The sequence below is a fragment of the Triticum urartu genome, chromosome 5A, assembly GCF_056163025.1.
Source record: "Triticum urartu cultivar PI428250 chromosome 5A, HENAU_Tu73, whole genome shotgun sequence".
In the NCBI taxonomy this organism is placed as follows: domain Eukaryota; kingdom Viridiplantae; phylum Streptophyta; class Magnoliopsida; order Poales; family Poaceae; genus Triticum; species Triticum urartu.
The window spans coordinates 362,755,811-362,775,391 of NC_141877.1; the positions used below are offsets into that span (position 1 = coordinate 362,755,811).

A 19,581-nucleotide genomic window follows, 5' to 3' on the forward strand; every position below is an offset into this window, starting at 1 on the left:
TTCCGGTGGGCATGTACTAGCAACTCGCTTACTCCTTCACCTGAGCTGCCTACTTCTACTTTGTAGAGTAGTCCTTGAGCTATTTTCTCCAAAATCTAAGATACTAAGGAGAATAAATCGGTAGCGTTCCCAAATTGATTCGTTATAATTGGGTACAGGCCGTTTTAATGTACATATGCCACGATGGTCCAACGATCTGATCGGCATGCAATGCAACCGGTCCCATTGGATCCAGGAACTCGTGGCAGTGGCAGTGGACACATCACAGCTGTCGCTCTAAAAAAACCTCACGAGCCAGCGACTGCAAGTCGGCGGCTGAAGCATATTCCCGGTCCATTCTGCTAAAATACATAAATGACAAAAAATTATTATTCCCTAAAGAAACGAACTCCTGACAGAATTTCTTCTATCTTTACTAGGTTATAAAGAATATCAAACAGTAGAACTTTTTCTTACAGGCCAGAAGGAACCTCACATATTTTATTTTTTACTTTTCACATATTTCATGAGCATTTGTACTACAGACTGTATTCAGATCGACAGCTAAATTGGTTTGGTCCGCACACTCGCTCCTCAGACAGACTTCTTGTTTGCTTCACATTTTCATCCAAATAACTACTTTCTCCGTTCACAAATATAAGATGTTCTAAAAAAAATTGTGAATCAGATTTATATATACATGTTTTAACGGATTTGTTCACTTATCAGTCCATACATAGTCCATATTGAAATATCAAAAACATCTTATATTTGTGAACATAGGGAGTAGATATATCAATTAAAAGAGATTGTCATCCGGAAAAAAAAGTTGCTTCAACGTAGCACAACCATGCTAGCGGTCAACTCAACCCATTACCAGGCTATGATCGTTCCAATATATCCTAGTGTATACTCTCACATAACCATTGTAGATAATGACATGAATAAAACATGATTCCAGAGTAATGAGGAGGTTAGCGACGTTTCGAAAACAAGAGGTCAAAATGTCCAAGTCTAATCAATCACCATTGCACTATCACTTGTGCAATAACAAGAAGCACAATAGCTCCGCAGAGCAGCAGCTTTACAACACGTTAAGCAGTCCTACCCCAAAAGAAAAAGAAGAGAACAAAAACTGATCGTCTCTCAAAACCAGATGGTTTCAACCTATGGCTAAGTTTTAAATAAACATTAGCAATAAGATTTTACAACAGGACGGGCTTCTAATCGAATTTGTGTATACATGTTCCGGCGATCCATTTATGTGGCAGCGCCTCCGACCATGTGGTCGCCATCAACACCCATGGCATCCGCATAGTTTGCTTGATGCGGGTGCCCACCATATGGCCCCATCCTTCGGCCACGGTTCCGCTCATCTGTTCCCATGAAAACATGACAGGGCATTGCAATTACTACACAGCTACAAGGCATGTTCAACTCATAAAAAATCATGTTTGCGGTGTAGAACGCTGCAATCTTGTAACCGCTAGGCATAAAGGATAGACAGATAGGCTAGCCTCATATCTCCCAAGTAAGAGAGGAACACTATCTACAATTTGGCACATTCTATAAACTGTCCACTGCATTACAAGGATCCTACCTCTCTAAAGTGGAAACTGAGTATAATTATAGTGGATAGTGAATACACTGCAAAATGGTATACAGCCATGACATCTCAAACTGCTCCCCTGATCAGGGTAGTCATCCTAAATTGGAAATTGTCTGGGTGGTTTTCTGCAACATCAGAAAGATCCTCCTATTTTGTCAACAAGCAATGATTTAGTATTTACCACTTTCGCCATCAGATGCCTCAGCAAGCCTTGCTATCGCATCAATCAACGACTGTTCTTGCTCCTGCAAGCATTGCTGGTTAGTCAAAACCAAAGGCCTCCTGATCGAATGGATATCAGTATATATTCCAGCATACCTTCAGCGCTTTCTTTGCCTTGTCTACCTCCAAAGGATCAGGATGACTAACACTGAAGACCCTCTCCACCTATGGGAGATGCATAAGGTTAGTACATCTTCATCATCAGAGAGGCTAGCAAACTTTCTTCAAACTAACCTCTTTTATCAGGCTTTCAGTGTGAAGTATATCAATGTCATCAGAACTTCTCTTCCCAACGCCATTTTGCGAACGTGGAAAGTCTTTCTTCGACACATTCTTTTGGAATCCTCTCCCCCTACCTGTACCTGGTGTGGGCATAACACGGCTAGTTGACTTCTTACCCCCGCTACCTGGAGCACCACGACCTCCTTGATATAATCCTGGGTCCTCGCCTTGCCAGATTATGTCTTCTGGTTTTATCTGTAGTCAGGGCCCAAGGAATTGTCAGCAAAGTCCATCAAACAGAAAAGTTCAGAGGACAGTAGTCATCAAGCGGTTTGGTGCACACACATTGGGACATGTGCACGATACAATAATAACGGGCAAATGCTACCAGAGGACATTAGCCAAACGGATGGCATTTGTTTCACATTCGAATCTAACCATCTTTATATCTGTACCATATGATCTTCATGACTGAATCAAGGTACCAGGTTATGTTCTCTAGAAATTTGACGCGGTTCTCAAGGATAAGTGTTGATATCACAAACTGTTATCAAAATGTTCGCCCGACATTTGGCAAGAAAATGGAGTGAAACACTGACTGGAATGTACTCCTGGTCAGGACACTAGTGGCAATGGGAAAACCGATATCAAATGACCATAATTCTGTAAAATAAAGTTGTCCCTCTTTGCTACACGGTAGGGTCAATAGTCCAGTTACTTATCCCAACAGATCAGTTGCATTACCTTAGTTCACTAATACAGGCCCATTTGACACAAGCATGATGTGTAGGTCTGCATCACATGGCCAAGTTGGCGATTTAAAAAAAAAGGCAGCCCGGTGCATGTAGCTCCCGCTTGCGCAGGGTCCAGGGAAGGGCCCGGCCACTTTGGGTCTATTAAGTTGGCGATGTAACAACAGCTAAAATTGTCTTAGTTCACATCAAGAGTCAAAAGATCATGATGTTCCCTCCCATGTTCCCCGGTAATTTTGTTTTCGGAGCTAACCCTGCCTAACCACGCAATCTTATTCCTCATCATGCTTGTACCTTAACTACTTTTTTGTAAGTCCAATATCAAAGAAAGGAAAACACCAAGCATGAAAATGTGAATAATTATCAGAATGTCCACATAAAAAAGATCGTGTACCTCTTTAAAATCAACCCACTCCCAGGTCTCATTAGCTGTATTTATGTCATAAACTAGCGCATAAACGTCCTGCAATGGAATCCCTCAGAAAATCTGGGGCTTGGATTAACAAAACTATAATCCTAATGAGCTAAAAGCACACCTTTTCCGCATTGTAATCAGTTATAGTGGCTTCATAGAAATTATTATCTTCAGGCCACCGAGACATGACTTTACGGCCAATTAAAGGATTAAGATGATGCTGTCCTTGAGAAGGTTCAGGAGCAGCAGGGCGACCAGGAAAGTTTCTGTTCATATGTGGTCCCCTTCCGCTGGGACCTGCTGAAGGTGGCATAGATTTGACTGCAGAGCCCCCTGGTATCTTCTGGCCCTTGGAAGCACATGAAATTCCATCAAAGAAGAGAAAAAAATTGCTTCATAACAGAACAAGCCATCAGATATGTGCTTACTGGTTTTGTCTTTTTGCCTTTAGTGCCTGGCAGAAATCCCTTTTTAGCTGCTGAAGATGAAGGTTGTGTTGGTGTAGCCATCTGCTGTGGATGCATAACAGGAGGAGACGGTACAGGTAGGGGAGGAACGGATTGAGATGTCTTTTGCCTTTTACGGCCAGAGGTGGTAGGGCTAGGCGCCGGGTCATGATGTATAGGCTGAGGATTATTGGGTAAGCTTGCCTGAAGGCCTCCTGTTGATCTCCATTCCCTTAATTTGAATCAAGGCAGAAATTTAGAGTGCTGGGAACAGAAAACATATCAACATTGCAGTGAATAGCACAAATATTTATCTATATTCGACCTTATGCTGCGGATAATATCATCACCATTGACCCTGTTTAGCACCTCCCTGTGTTCTTTGTCGGATACCCTTAGCTCCTTCCTAAGTTCGGTAATCAGACCCTCCTTCTCCTAAAAAAGGCAAAGTTGATCTAAGGTCAGCTTTGAGAAATAACATATAAATTTTCAGCACAAACACCTGAATTAACAGGGACAGGTCTAGCAGTACCAACCCATGTGAGGGCATCAGACTGAGCTTTAAAAGCACGCAGAACTGCACAATACGCTTCTTGCTCAAGCTGTTGAATTTGTGTTTCCATATCGGTCTGGGCTCTAGGGTACGAGCTGGCAGGAGCAATGGCCCTTCCATTACCACTGACAGGAACAATAGCTCTGCCATTACCACTGGCACGCCCGCTGCCTCGTATACTCCTATTATTCGGATTATTCGGATATGGTGGTGGAAGGTCATCATCAGTTCCTGTAACCCACACAAAAGTTTAGGAACCAGCACTTAGTGCAAGTTGTAGAGCTGTTCATATACAAGCTTCGCAACAGGGAAAAAATCACAATTGCTGACATAGTAGCAGAGAGTATTTCACATTGTTCTTATGAATATGACAAATAAAAATGGCCTGTAATGTTCAAATAAATAACATAAATAGAATTGATAAGCATGCTGTTCACTAAGTCCAATGAACCTTGGTGATGTGCCACAAAGGAGTTATATAGATGAATGATGGTTGCATTTCTTTACATTCATGATTTATTTGATAACATGTTCCTTGAATAATATCAATAATGTTGCTGGTTATTGTAAGCTGATCCCTAGTTGATAAACATGCAAGGAGAGGTATATGTGGACTAGGTATTGGGTGACGACCATGATTCACAGGTTATAGATATGGAGATATTAAACCAGTAATCCAGACACATGTTAAAGAACATACGGTTGGATTAAACCACCATGACACATCAATATAACATTGTCTTATTCATGTCATCGGTTGGTCTAATATACAATGTGCATCCTATAACCTAGACTTGAGATTGTCGCAGACTCAAGCAGTGGAATCTAGAATGGCTTACTTAGGGGTTACCAAACACTATTCCATAACTGTGCAATCTCGAAGTGACTTCTGGTTACTCGATAAGCATGTTCTAGGCCAGTCAACCAAGATGGAATCTGCGTCTCTGTACAACAAGAAGGACATCTCTGTGCCCTCGAGTTACCAGATCCGGTTAAAGAGTTGCTCTGTACGGGGATTCTGAGACACGTGATTGAGGAAAAAGTGGCCAAGCTATCCAAACAAGGATGGCACATATTCGTCTTGGATTCGACAAATATCGCAAGGGGAAATGCATATAACTGCACTCTGTGAGTGTTCACCAGATATGATCTTTATGTATACTTGGAAGTTGGCACGTCCTACTAGGGGCCACTACCAACTATTGGTCGAACAGGAGCTCTCCGGCCATGTCCAAAATACATGAACCTAAAAAATGTTGCACACTTGGCAAGAGCATGATCGAACGAAGATGCAAATTATATACAGGGGTCTTCTCCATGTGCTATTTCGCCCATACTTACAAGGATTTCGTGGAATTTCAATAAAACTGAGGGAAATTTTGGCATTCAAATCACCCGAGCCATCCATCCACCGGGCATGGAGTATATATAGATCAAACAAGGCAGCGTGCAGGAGAAAGAGGGGCCCCCACATGCACAGGGGTTTCACATGGGCAGGCCGACTAGGGGTCTTCTCGGTGTGCTGTTTTGCCCATATTTCTGAGGATGTCGTGGTATTTCAAGAAAACTGAAAGAATTTTCAGCATTCACCCGAGCCATCCATCCACCCTCGCATTGAAAGCCATTGCCAAGCGACACATGGTGTTATTACCCCCAAGTGTGGATACCTTGGAGGGGTTGCTGGCTTGCTATTGCGATGCTAGGGCAATCCTCTATTTCCTAGATGAACCACTAGGAGGTAGTACGACTGCGGCCACGGTGACATGCTATATTGACACTGCTGATATCACTATGTGCTTCTTGTGTAATCCTGTGATCTATAACTTGGGAGTGGTTCCGTATAACTTTTCTGAAATTATGGTAAAGCACACTACTATAAGCTATGGAATGTGCTTCAAGGAGAGATATGTGTCTCTTGTGTGTTCCTTGTACTTCATTTTGTTCGTCATAATCTCTATGAACTATTACTGTAGTTGTGGTGCAAAGCGTAACTGGTTGTGTCTCGATGTCTAGGGCTCCCAATCAGGGCCTAAACACATTCGAACTACAGGGAACGGTCGTAAATGGTACAAAGTTCACGCCCATATATACCCACAACGACTTGAGCCAGAGTCGCCATAAAACCCTGCCCGCGTGCAAAGCTCCAAAATTTCTCCACGCAAGCCCCAAGGTAACCCTAATGCTAGCCTGCCATCACGCAATCTCAGACCTAGCTCGAACCCCCGAACCCGCAAGAATTTGCACCCATAAACCTACCAGGCACCCAAAAACGCGACCTTTGGCTACCCCCACAGACAAAAACCCCTATCCCTCCCCGAGCAATCCACGTCCAGTGGGAAGCAGCTCAAGCAAGCAAGAACCCTAGAATTCGAAACCCTAGCTAGCACGGGGAAGCGGAGCCGAGCAGCCCCGCCCAAGCCCCAACTCACCGCTGCTGTCCGAGGGCCCGTAGTTCATGGCTCGGCGCGCCGCCGCGCGACCACCCCGGGGGAGACGCGCGCGAGCTCCGGGCGATTTTTGTCAGGACCTGCAACCACGCGAGGAACGGGAGTCAGCCCTCGCCACTGCGACGCCGAACGCGGGGCCTCCGGGCGGCGAGCGGCCCAGGCGGCCGCGGATCCGAGGGCGGCTCACCTCCGGCGCGCGTGGAGGCGGCGGAATCCGGCGAGATTTGGGGGGGAGGCGAGGTGGTGGTCCGACCGAGTGGGGAAGAGGTGGTAGTACTGCCAAGTATGGGGATTCTTTCTCGCCGAGAGAAAAAAAAAACAGGGGGTCGAAGAGAGAGAGGAAAATAAACGAGGGGGGGGAACGAGAAATTGGCGGACGTGTCGCGGATCTTGTACGCGTGGATAATCAACGGCTTACGGGAGTCGTCGCTCACTCACTCGTCTCCCTCGGGACAGCGGCAACTTCCGGTCCGATCACAATACTCCCTCCGTCTATTTATACAAGGTATCTTTCCCTCGAAAAAGAAAATACAAAGAGACTATCCCATCCTTTATAAAAAAATAAAGTCAGCTAATAAATAACTTGATTATTTGTGTGAAAAATCTTTTGTGTTCCGAATTACTCCCTCCAGTCCAAATTAATTGTCGCTCGTTTAGTACAACTTTATACAAAATAAGCGACAATTTAATGCCTAATATGGATCGGAAGGGGTAGCTAAACATGTTGTACTCTCTCCGATCCATATTAATTGTCGTTCATTTAATTTTTTTTCTGTGGCTAGATGCAATGTTTACATTAGTATAAGTATCCTTGCATGAGGCAAAAATTTCTCAATTCTTCTTCAGCTTTGTATAGATGTAACTTTCCTTTTGAATACTGGTCTTGTATATAGAAATGAAAAGAGTATATCAATCTGGAGATAGAGGATTGCAAGAACATGACTAATAGTTTAGCTGTTGATGACCAATAAGTATAGGGCATTATGACAATCTTTGAGGGTAGAATTTCATTCAAATTTATTGACTCAACACAAGATGAGTAAAAGAATATTTATAAATCTTATCAGTTGAGTTGTCAATTCAACCACACAGCTTGAAAGTTATTTCTCTACAGCAAAGTGTTTAGTAGCAGAGTAGTATGATAATTTGATAGTAGCGGTAACAGTAGCAATAGCAGTTTTGTAATAATTATAACAGTAGCAGCAACAATACTAACTTAACAAAGACAATATGAGCAAAGTATAGGCATTGGATCAATTGATATTTGTATGGTGATATTCATCATATAACAGTCACAACCTAGAGCGACAAACAATAGCTCATATTCATCAATTCAATGTAGGGATGTATTCCATATATAGTCATATGTGCTTATAATAAGAACGTGTATAACATCTTTTGTCCTATCCTCCCGTGGCAGTGGAGTCCATAAGGAAATTTAATTGTAATTAAGGCCGATAAATCGCGTGTGGACATGTAGCCACGCGAGGTCCATATCAACACCACTCGTTCCTATGTGATTCGTGCAACATAAATACAGCGAGCGCGTATAACGTTTTACAACGACCGTAGACAAGCTCGTATAGTTCGGGTATTACCTCTATCCCGTCCAGCATATGGCCCGCAAGGCAGGCTCACGCATTGAAGCTAGACCTGTGCACCCACCCAACGGCTGGCTGCTGTTGGGTTTCGTAGTAATTTCAAAAAAATTCCTATGCACACGCAAGATCATGGTGATGCATAGCAACAAGAGGGGGAGAGTGTGATCTACGTACCCTTGTAGATCGACAACGGAAGCGTTAACTTGGTTGATGTAGTCGTATGTCTCCATGGCCCGGCCGATCAAGCACCGAAACTACGGCACCTCCGAGTTCTAGCACACGTTCAGCTCGATGACGATCCCCGGACCCCGATCCAGCAAAGTGTCGGGGAAGAGTTCCGTCAGCACGACGGCGTGGTGACGATCTTGATGTTCTACCGTCGCAGGGCTTCGCGTAAGCACCGCTACAATATTATCGAGGACTATGGTGGAAGGGGGCACCGCACACAGCTAAGAATATGATCACGTGGATCAACTTGTGTCTAGGGGTGCCCCTTGCCTCCGTATATAAAGGCTCCAAGGGGGGGGGGGCGGCCGGCCAAGAGGAGGCGCGCCAGGAGGAGTCCTACTCCCTTCGGGAGTAGGACTCCCCCCTTTCCTAGTTGGAATAGGATTCGCGGACGGGGGAAAAGAGGAGCGAGAGGAGGAAGGGGGGCCGGCCCCCTCTCCTTGTCCTATTCGGACCAAGGGGGGGAGGGGCGCGCGGCCCATCTATGGCCACCTCTCCTCTCTTCCACTAAGGCCCATATACCTCCCGGGGGGTTCCGGTAACCTCCCGGTACTCCGGTAAAATCCCGATTTCACCCGGAACACTTCCGATATCCAAACATAGGCTTCCAATATATCAATCTTTATGTCTCGACCATTTCGAGACTCCTCGTCATGTCCGTGATCACATCCGGGACTTCGAACAAACTTCAGTACATCAAAATGTATAAACTCATAATATAACTGTCATCGTAACCTTAAGCGTGCGGACCCTACGGGTTCGAGAACAATGTAGACATGACCGAGACACGTCTCCGGTCAATAACCAATAGCGGAACCTGGATGCTCATATTGGCTCCTACATATTCTACGAAGATCTTTTATCGGTCAGACCGCATAACAACATACGTTGTTCCCTTTGTCACCGGTATGTTACTTGCCCGAGATTCGATCGTCGGTATCCCATACCTAGTTCAATATCGTTACCGGCAAGTCTCTTTACTCGTTCCGTAATACATCATCCTGCAACTAACTCACTAGTTGCAATGCTTGCAAGGCTTCAGTGATGTGCATTACCGAGAGGGCCCAGAGATACCTCTCCGACAATCGGAGTGACAAATCCTAATCTCGAAATACGCCAACCCAACATGTACCTTTGGAGACACCTGTAGAGCACCTTTATAATCACCCAGTTATGTTGTGACGTTTGGTATCACACAAAGTGTTCCTCCGGCAAACGGGAGTTGCATAATCTCATAGTCATAGGAACATGTATAAGTCATGAAGAAAGCAATAGCAACATACTAAACGATCGGGTGCTAAGCTAATGGAATGGGTCATGTCAATCAGATCATTCAACTAATGATGTGATCCCGTTAATCAAATGACAACTCTTTGTCCATGGTTAGGAAACATAACCATCTTTGATTAACGAGCTAGTCAAGTAGAGGCATACTAGTGACACTCTGTTTGTCTATGTATTCACACATGTATTATGTTTCCGGTTAGTACAATTCTAGCATGAATAATAAACTTTTATCATGATATAAGGAAATAAATAATAACTTTATTATTGCCTCTAGGGCATATTTTCTTCAGTCTCCCACTTGCACTAGAGTCAATAATCTAGATTATACTGTAATGATTCTAACACCCATGGAGCCTTGGTGCTGATCATGTTTTGCTCGTGGAAGAGGCTTAGTCAACGGGTCTACTACATTCAGATCCGTATGTATCTTGGAAATCTCTATGTCTCCCACCTGGACTAGATCCCGGATGGAATTGAAGCGTATTTGGATGTGCTTGGTTCTTTTGTGAAATCTGGATTCCTTCGCCAAGGCAATTGCACCAGTATTGTCACAAAAGATTTTCATTGGACCCGATGCACTAGGTATGACACCTAGATCGGATATGAACTCCTTCATCCAGACTCCTTCGTTTGCTGCTTCCGAAGTAGCTATGTACTCCGCTTCACATGTAGATCCCGCCACGACGCTTTATTTAGAACTGCAGCAACTGACAGCTCCACCGTTTAATGTAAACACGTATCCGGTTTGCGATTTAGAATCGTCCGGATCAGTGTCAAAGCTTGCATCAACGTAACCGTTTACGATGAGCTCTTTGTCACCTCCATATACGAAAAACATATCCTTAGTCCTTTTAAGGTACTTCAGGATGTTCTTGACCGCTGTCCAGTGATCCACTCCTGGATTACTTTGGTACCTCCCTGCTAGACTTATAGCAAGGCACACATCAGGTCTGGTACACAGCATTGCATACATGATAGAGCCTATGGCTGAAGCATAGGGAACATCTTTCATTTTCTCTCTATCTTCTGCAGTGGTCGGGCATTGAGTCTGACTCAACTTCACACCTTGTAACACAGGCAAGAACCCTTTCTTTGCTTGATCCATTTTGAACTTCTTCAAAACTTTGTCAAGGTATGTGCTTTGTGAAAGTCCAATTAAGCGTCTTGATCTATCTCTATAGATCTTAATGCCTAATATGTAAGCAGCTTCACCGAGGTCTTTCATTAAAAAACTCTTTTTCAAGTATCCCTTTATGCTATCCAGAAATTCTATATCATTTCTAATCAGTAATATGTCATCCACATATAATATCAGAAATGTTACAGAGCTCCCACTCAATTTCTTGTAAATACAGGCTTCTCCGAAAGTCTGTATAAAACCAAATGCTTTGATCACACTATCAAGGCGTTTATTCCAACTCCGAGAGGCTTGCACCAGTCCATAAATGGATCGCTGGAGCTTGCACACTTTGTTAGCTCCCTTTGGATCGACAAAACCTTCTGGTTGCATCATATACAACTCTTCTTCCAGAAATCCATTCAGGAATGCAGTTTTGACATCCATCTGCCAAATTTCATAATCATAAAATGCGGCAATTGCTAACATGATTCGGACAGACTTAAGCATCGCTACGGGTGAGAAGGTCTCATCATAGTCAATCCCTTGAACTTGCCGAAACCCTTTTGCGACAAGTCAAGCTTTGTAGACAGTAATATTACCGTCGGCGTCAGTCTTCTTCTTGAAGATCCATTTATTCTCAATTGCTTGCCGATCATTGGGCAAGTCAACCAAAGTCCACACTTTGTTCTCATACATGGATCCCATCTCAGATTTCATGGCTTCAAGCCATTTTGCGGAATCTAGGCTCACCATCGCTTCTTCATAGTTCGTAGGTTCATCATGATCTAGCAGCATGACTTCCAGAACAGGATTACCGTACCACTCTGGCGCGGATCTCACTCTGGTTGATCTACGAGGTTCAGTAGTATCTTGTCCTGAAGTTTCATGATCATTATCATTAGCTTCCTCACTAATTGGTGTAGGTGTCACAGAAACAGTTTTCTGTGATGCACTACTTTCCAATAAGGGAGCAGGTACAGTTACCTCGTCAAGTTCTACTTTCCTCCCACTCACTTCTTTCGAGAGAAACTCCTTCTCTAGAAAGTTTCTGAACTTAGCAACAAAAGTCTTGCCTTCGGATCTGTGATAGAAGGTGTATCCAATAGTCTCCTTTGGATATCCTATGAAGACACATTTCTCCGATTTGGGTTCGAGCTTATCAGGTTGAAGCTTTTTCACATAAGCATTGCAGCCCCAAACTTTCATAAACGACAACTTTGGTTTCTTGCCAAACCATAGTTCATAAGGCGTCGTCTCAATGGATTTTGATGGTGCCCTATTTAATGTGAATGCGGCCGTCTCCAAAGCATAACCCCAAAACGATAGCGGTAAATCAGTAAGAGACATCATAGATCGCACCATATCTAGTAAAGTATGATTACGACGTTCGGACACACCATTACGCTGTGGTGTTTCGGGTGGCGTGAGTTGCGAAACTATTCTGCATTGTTTCAAATGTACACCAAACTCGTAACTCAAATATTCTCCTCCACGATCAGATCGTAGAAACTTTATTTTCTTGTTACGATGATTTTCAACTTCACTCTGAAATTCTTTGAACTTTTCAAACGTTTCAGACTTATGTTTCATTAAGTAGATATACCCATATCTGCTTAAGTCATCTGTGAAGGTGAGAAAATAACGATATCCGCCACGAGCCTCAATATTCATCGGACCATATACATCTGTATGTATGATTTCCAACAAATCTGTTGCTCTCTCCATAGTACCGGAGAACGGCGTTTTAGTCATCTTGCCCATGAGGCACGGTTCGCAAGTACCAAGTGATTCATAATCAAGTGGTTCCAAAAGTCCATCAGTATGGAGTTTCTTCATGCGCTTTACACCGATATGACCTAAACGGCAGTGCCACAAATAAGTTGCACTATCATTATCAATTCTGCATCTTTTGGCTTCAACATTATGAATATGTGTGTTACTACTATCGAGATTCAATAAGAATAGACCACTCTTCAAGGGTGCATGACCATAAAAGATATCACTCATATAAATAGAACAACCATTATTCTCTGATTTAAATGAATAACCGTCTCGCATCAAACAAGATCCAGATATAATGTTCATGCTTAACGCTGGCACCAAATAACAATTATTTAGGTCTAATATTAATCCCGAAGGTTGATGTAGAGGTAGCGTGCCGACCGCGATCACATCGACTTTGGAACCGTTTCCCACACGCATCGTCACCTCGTCCTTAGCCAATCTTCGCTTAATCCGTAGTCCCTGTTTCGAGTTGCAAATATTAGCAACAGAACCAGTATCAAATACCCAGGTGCTACTGCGAGCATTAGTAAGGTACACATCAATAACATGTATATCACATATACCTTTGTTCACCTTGCCATCCTTCTTATCCGCCAAATACTTGGGGCAGTTCCGCTTCCAGTGACCAGTCTGCTTGCAGTAGAAGCACTCAGTTTCAGGCTTAGGTCCAGACTTGGGTTTCTTCTCTTGAGCAGCAACTTGCTTGCTGTTCTTCTTGAAGTTCCCCTTCTTTTTCCCTTTGCCCTTTTTCTTGAAACTAGTGGTCTTGTTGACCATCAATACTTGATGCTCCTTCTTGATTTCTACCTCCGCAACTTTCAGCATTGTGAAGAGCTCGGGAATAGTCTTATTCATCCCTTGCATATTATAGTTCATCACGAAGCTCTTGTAGCTTGGTGGAAGTGATTGGAGAATTTTGTCAATGACGCTATCATCCGGAAGATTAACTCCAAGTTGAATCAAGTGATTACAATACCCAGACATCTTGAGTATATGCTCACTAACAGAACTGTTCTCCTCCATCTTGCAGCTATAGAACTTATTGGAGACTTCATATCTCTCAATCCGGGCATTTGCTTGAAATATTAACTTCAACTCCTGGAACATCTCATATGCCCCATGACGTTCAAAACATCGTTGAAGTCCCGGTTCTAAGCCGTAAAGCATGGCACATTGAACTATCGAGTAGTCATCAGCTTTACTCTGCCAGACGTTCATAACATCTGGTGTTGCTCCAGCAGCAGGCCTGGCACCCAGCGGTGCTTCCAGGACGTAATTCTTCTGTGCAGCAATGAGGATAATCCTCAAGTTACGGACCCAGTCCGTGTAATTGCTACCATCATCTTTCAACTTTGCTTTCTCAACGAACGCATTAAAATTCAACAGAACAACAGCACGGGCCATCTATCTACAATCAAACATACATAAGCAAGATACTATCAGGTACTAAGTTCATGATAAATTTAGGTTCAATTAATCATATTACTTAAAGAACTCCCACTTAGATAGACATCCCTCTAATCCTCTAAGTGATTACGTGATCCAAGTCAACTAAACCATGTCCAATCATCACGTGAGATGGAGTAGTTTCGTTGGTGAACATCACTATGTTGATCATATCTACTATATGATTCACGCTCGACCTTTCGGTCTCCGTGTTCCGAGGCCATATCTGTATATGCTTGGCTCGTCAAGTATAACCTGAGTATTCCGCGTGTGCAACTGTTTTGCACCCGTTGTATTTGAACGTAGAGCCTATCACACCCGATCATCACGTGGTGTCTCAGCACGAAGAACTTTCGCAACAGTGCATACTCAGGGAGAACACTTCTTGATAATTAGTGAGAGATCATCTTATAATGCTACCGTCAATCAAAGCAAGATAAGATGCATAAAAGATAAACATCACATGCAATCAATATAAGTGATATGATATGGCCATCATCATCTTGTGCTTGTGATCTCCATCCTCGAAGCACCGTCATGATCACCATCGTCACCGGCGCGACACCTTGATCTCCATCGTAGCATCATTGCCGTCTCGCCAATCTCATGCTTCCACGACTATCGCTACCGCTTAGTGATAAAGTAAAGCATTACAGCGCGATTGCATTGCATACAATAAAGCGACAACCATATGGCTCCTGCCAGTTGCCGATAACTCGGTTACAAAACATGATCATCTCATACAATAAAATTTAGCATCATGTCTTGACCATATCACATCACAACATGCCCTGCAAAAAAAAGTTAGACGTCTTCTACTTTGTTGTTGCAAGTTTTACGTGGCTGCTACGGGCTTAAGCAAGAACCAATCTTACCTACGCATCAAAACCACAATGATAGTTTGTCAAGTTGGTGCTGTTTTAACCTTCGCAAGGACCGGGCGTAGCCACACTCGGTTCAACTAAAGTTGGAGAAACTGTCACCCGCTAGCCACCTTTGTGCAAAGCACGTCGGGAGAACCGGTCTCGCGTAAGCGTACGCGTAATGTCGGTCCGGGCTGCTTCGTCCAACAATACCGCCGAACCAAAGTATGACATGCTGGTAAGCAGTATGACTTATATCGCCCACAACTCACTTGTGTTCTACTCGTGCATATAACATCAACACATAAAACCTAGGCTCGGATGCCACTGTTGGGTTTCGTAGTAATTTCAAAAAAATTCCTATGCACACGCAAGATCATGGTGATGCATAGCAACGAGAGGGGGAGAGTGTGATCTACGTACCCTTGTAGATCGACAACGGAAGCGTTAACTTGGTTGATGTAGTCGTACGTCTCCACGGTCCGACCGATCAAGCACCGAAACTACGGCACCTCTGAGTTCTAGCACACGTTCAGCTCGATGACGATCCCCGGACTCTGATCCAGCAAAGTGTCGGGGAAGAGTTCCGTCAGCACGACGGCGTGGTGACGATCTTGATGTTCTACCGTCGCAGGGCTTCGCCTAAGCACCACTACAATATTATCAAGGACTATGGTGGAAGGGGGCACCGCACACAGCTAAGAATATGATCACGTGGATCAACTTGTGTCTAGGGGTGCCCCTTGCCTCCGTATATAAAGGCTCAAAGGGGGGGGGGCCGGCCGGCCAAGAGGAGGCGCGCCAGGAGGAGTCCTACTCCCTCCGGGAGTAGGACTCCCCCCTTTCCTAGTTGGAATAGGATTCGCGGAGGGGGGAAAAGAGGAGAGAGAGGAGGAAGGGGGGCCGGCCCCCTCTCCTTGTCCTATTCAGACCAAGGGGGGGAGGGGCACGCGGCCCATCTATGGCCACCTCTCCTCTCTTCCACTAAGGCCCATATACCTCCCGGGGGGTTCCGGTAACCTCCCGGTACTCCGGTAAAATCCCGATTTCACCCGGAACACTTCTGATATCCAAACATAGGCTTCCAATATATCAATCTTTATGTCTCGACCATTTTGAGACTCCTCGTCATGTCCGTGATCACATCCGGGACTCCGAACAAACTTCGGTACATCAAAATGTATAAACTCATAATATAACTGTCATCGTAACCTTAAGCGTGCGGACCCTACGGGTTCGAGAACAATGTAGACATGACCGAGACACGTCTCCGGTCAATAACCAATAGCGGAACCTGGATGCTCATATTGGCTCCTACATATTCTACGAAGATCTTTTATCGGTCAGACCGCATAACAACATACGTTGTTCCCTTTGTCACCGGTATGTTACTTGCCCGAGATTCGATCGTCGGTATCCCATACTTAGTTCAATCTCGTTACCGGCAAGTCTCTTTACTCGTTCCGTAATACATCATCCCGCAACTAACTCATTAGTTGCAATGCTTGCAAGGCTTCAGTGATGTGCATTACCGAGAGGGCCCAGAGATACCTCTCCGACAATCGGAGTGACAAATCCTAATCTCGAAATACGCCAACCCAACATGTACCTTTGGAGACACCTGTAGAGCACCTTTATAATCACCCAGTTACGTTGTGACGTTTGGTAGCACACAAAGTGTTCCTCCGGCAAACGGGAGTTGCATAATCTCATAGTCATAGGAACATGTATAAGTCATGAAGAAAGCAATAGCAACATACTAAACGATCGGGTGCTAAGCTAATGGAATGGGTCATGTCAATCAGATCATTCAACTAATGATGTGATCCCGTTAATCAAATGACAACTCTTTGTCCATGGTTAGGAAACATAACCATCTTTGATTAACGAGCTAGTCAAGTAGAGGCATACTAGTGACACTCTGTTTGTCTATGTATTCACACATGTATTATGTTTCCGGTTAGTACAATTCTAGCATGAATAATAAACTTTTATCATGATATAAGGAAATAAATAATAACTTTATTATTGCCTCTAGGGCATATTTCCTTCAGCTGCACCACGCGGAAAGGAGACGCGGGTTAATTAAGCATCAGCGGTCAACCCCAACGGCTAGCTGGACCCTTTGTCTTCTTAAACGTCCGGCGATATTGTTTCTACTGCCCATTCTTCTTCTGCATTTCTGAAAGCCTCGCCGGAGCTCACAAGCATATGTTCATACATGTCTCAGCGTAGCTCCACACCACACCGCCAACCAGTTGCCCCCGCTCCCTCTCATACGCTGCCCCGAACGCAACGCAAGCTACATAATCTGGCATGTCTCAGGAAAGGAAGAAAACCCAGGGAGTCATTTCTACAAGTGTGAACTCCATGGAGTAAGTTTCTCAACACCCTTTCCATCTGTCTTCTTCATTCTGGGCTAATTTCTTCGTTTACGTCAGAGCATGAAGGATGCAATTTCTGGAAGTGGGAGAACAAGTACATAAGTACTTCAGTTCGGGGCCATCTGATTTCGCATGCATCGGTCCATCGCCACGTCCCGCTTCTCGAACAAAATCAAACATTGGTGAAGAACATTTTCATCCTAGGCCTTGTGAACCTGCTGGCCATGGCCATCATCTTCATGCAGAAACTCTGAAGCTTAGGGCCTCTGCGAAGGGAGTGCAGCAGATTTCATACGTATTTCTTTTACTTTTGCATGTTTTGCATGCATGTATCTGTTAGTACGTGTTGCTTTTTCATGTGGGCAGACAGTTGGCTTATCAATAATACATCTCCAACGGTTGTGTGAATGTAGCCCCATCATGGCAAGTCGTATTTGAGCTATACGTTATTAACTGAACCGTGACCACGAGACACACTGCAAAACAAATGCAAATACACACTGACGTCATTAATGCTCTGCGTTACGTGTGCACCACAATCACCAGTGGACAAGAGTTTAATGAGACCCAGTCCCCCCCTGCGCGCATTAATTCGACGCTGCTATCCTCCAGTCTGATCATGACACCCACCGTGAATTAATTTGCCATCAACACATCGGGTCTTCAAGAGCACGAGGCACCCTTTCAGCACTGGTTGTTCTCTCATCTGGCATTAGTGTTCTCCATCAAGCAACGGAAAGATCATGGGCTCCAACTACATGTGCAAAAACAAATGACACGGCCAGAAAAACTTACCTCCTGGCCCATCAACCTTATCGTCAAGGGCTATGTATCCGTTCTCTATCCTCATATTGTTTTTTCTCTTCTGAATCCACAAGATCTGTCCCTTGCATAATATCAACTGAATCTAACAAATCTGTAAATCCGTCTCTCGCGGCGTGCCGAGCCTCACAGAAGGGCTTCCAAAAACCAACGAATCAGGGTAACAAGGCAAATCCCATGTTCCACTAAATTTCGTCATGGTGCTGGGTCGAGGAAGATAGAAAGATGATTACAGGTAGGCTTGTAAGCAGAGAAAAGAACCAATGGCGGTGAGGACAAAGTCTGGAATGGCTAACCTATTGAACTCCGCTTCTGCAGAAGCCATCTCGTCTTCTTCCTTTGCTTCTTCCCAGGGCGCGGTGTGGAGAAGATCTATAGTGTGCGCAACCAGCAAGCACGACTGCTTAATGATGGCTGCCCTACGTCCACAGCAGTTATGCCATCACCCGAACTATGACACCGGGCGCTACCAGCCAGACATGTATACATACGAGTATTAATGCCGTCTGGTCCATTGGTTGGGGGTATAGCACACTGTATTTGGGAGGGCCAGTAATTTAGATGCCAGGTATTGCAAATGAGCTTATATAAAGTAACAATCCTGATGCGCGTGTGGACGAACGGGATTTCGGCAGCGCGTGGCTGCATGTCCCAAAAATCTGCATTGTAATTAAGGCCTCCTTTTATAGAGAACCGGATTAAGACATTAACACATGGTGAATACATGAACTACTCAAATTATAGTCATCCCCAATTATTGTCACCTTGGGGCCTACGGTTCAGAACAATAACTAGTGCATATAGCTAGCAGTAGAATCCAGAACTCAAATATATTGATGAAAACATAGTGGGTTCAGATCTGAAATCATGACACTCAGGCCCTAGTGACAAGCATTAAGCATAGCACACTCATAGGAATATCAATCTCATAACATAGTGGATACTAGGGATCAAGCCCTAACAAATTGACTCGATTGCATGACAAATCTTGTTCATCTTCATCACCATCCAACAAGCATACGAAGGAATCATTCAGTCTCAATGGTGAGAATCATGAAATTGTTGATGAAGAAGGGTTGATCATGACGACGACGAATCATGGCAACATTATGACCCAAAGAATTTGTTTACATTCTAATCATAAATCTTTGAAACACATTAAAAGTCAAGCAAAACTAAACCGTAGACATGCTAAATGGGTTCAATTCATTGAGACTTTTCCTTATATCATTAAACACAAGAAGGGTAAATAAAATGTTATTGTTGATGCTTTGTCTTGTCGTTATACCATGCTTTCACAACTTGACTTTAAAATATTTGGTTTGGAGACAACCAAAGATGAATATGTGCATGATGCTGAATTTAAAGATGTGATGTAAAATTGTAAAGGAGGGAGAACA

The 19,581-nt window shown here is 44.0% G+C and overlaps 1 protein-coding gene and 1 long non-coding RNA gene across 4 annotated transcripts; one reads left to right on the forward strand and one right to left on the reverse strand.

The window, feature by feature from the left end:
• Window positions 1–939: 939 nt before the first annotated feature.
• Window positions 940–6,985, reverse strand: LOC125509022 (protein EMSY-LIKE 3). Of its 3 annotated transcripts, none has more exons than XM_048673864.2 (11): window positions 6,833–6,985; window positions 6,628–6,725; window positions 4,182–4,429; window positions 3,971–4,080; window positions 3,628–3,877; window positions 3,321–3,542; window positions 3,179–3,247; window positions 2,045–2,287; window positions 1,907–1,975; window positions 1,770–1,833; window positions 940–1,355 (listed from the first exon to the last, which is right to left on the reverse strand). In XM_048673864.2, exons 2-11 carry the CDS (start codon window positions 6,653–6,655, stop codon window positions 1,240–1,242), a joined length of 1,419 nt encoding a protein of 472 aa, XP_048529821.1. In that variant the 5' UTR covers window positions 6,656–6,725; window positions 6,833–6,985; the 3' UTR covers window positions 940–1,239. The 3 variants fall into 3 exon arrangements, with proteins under 3 accessions (XP_048529821.1, XP_048529820.1, XP_048529822.1); XM_048673863.2 differs by having other exon boundaries at window positions 3,321–3,548; XM_048673865.2 differs by lacking the exon at window positions 3,179–3,247 and having other exon boundaries at window positions 3,321–3,548.
• Window positions 6,986–17,118: 10,133 nt separating this feature from the next.
• Window positions 17,119–17,767, forward strand: LOC147971404 (uncharacterized). The gene is made up of 2 exons (XR_015603310.1): window positions 17,119–17,350; window positions 17,417–17,767. It is a non-coding gene; the product is annotated as an uncharacterized LOC147971404 (long non-coding RNA).
• The last annotated feature ends 1,814 nt before the right edge of the window (window positions 17,768–19,581 follow it).

Coding starts and splice junctions, on each gene's coding strand:
- LOC125509022 (XM_048673863.2), bottom strand. CDS start 6,655: ATGAACTACGGGCCCTCGGACAGCAGCG. Junction 2,288..3,178: donor AGTGGGTTGATTTTAAAGAG/GTACACGATCTT, acceptor CCCTGACTACAG/ATAAAACCAGAAGACATAAT. Junction 1,356..1,769: donor GGCATCTGATGGCGAAAGTG/GTAAATACTAAA, acceptor TCATGGGAACAG/ATGAGCGGAACCGTGGCCGA.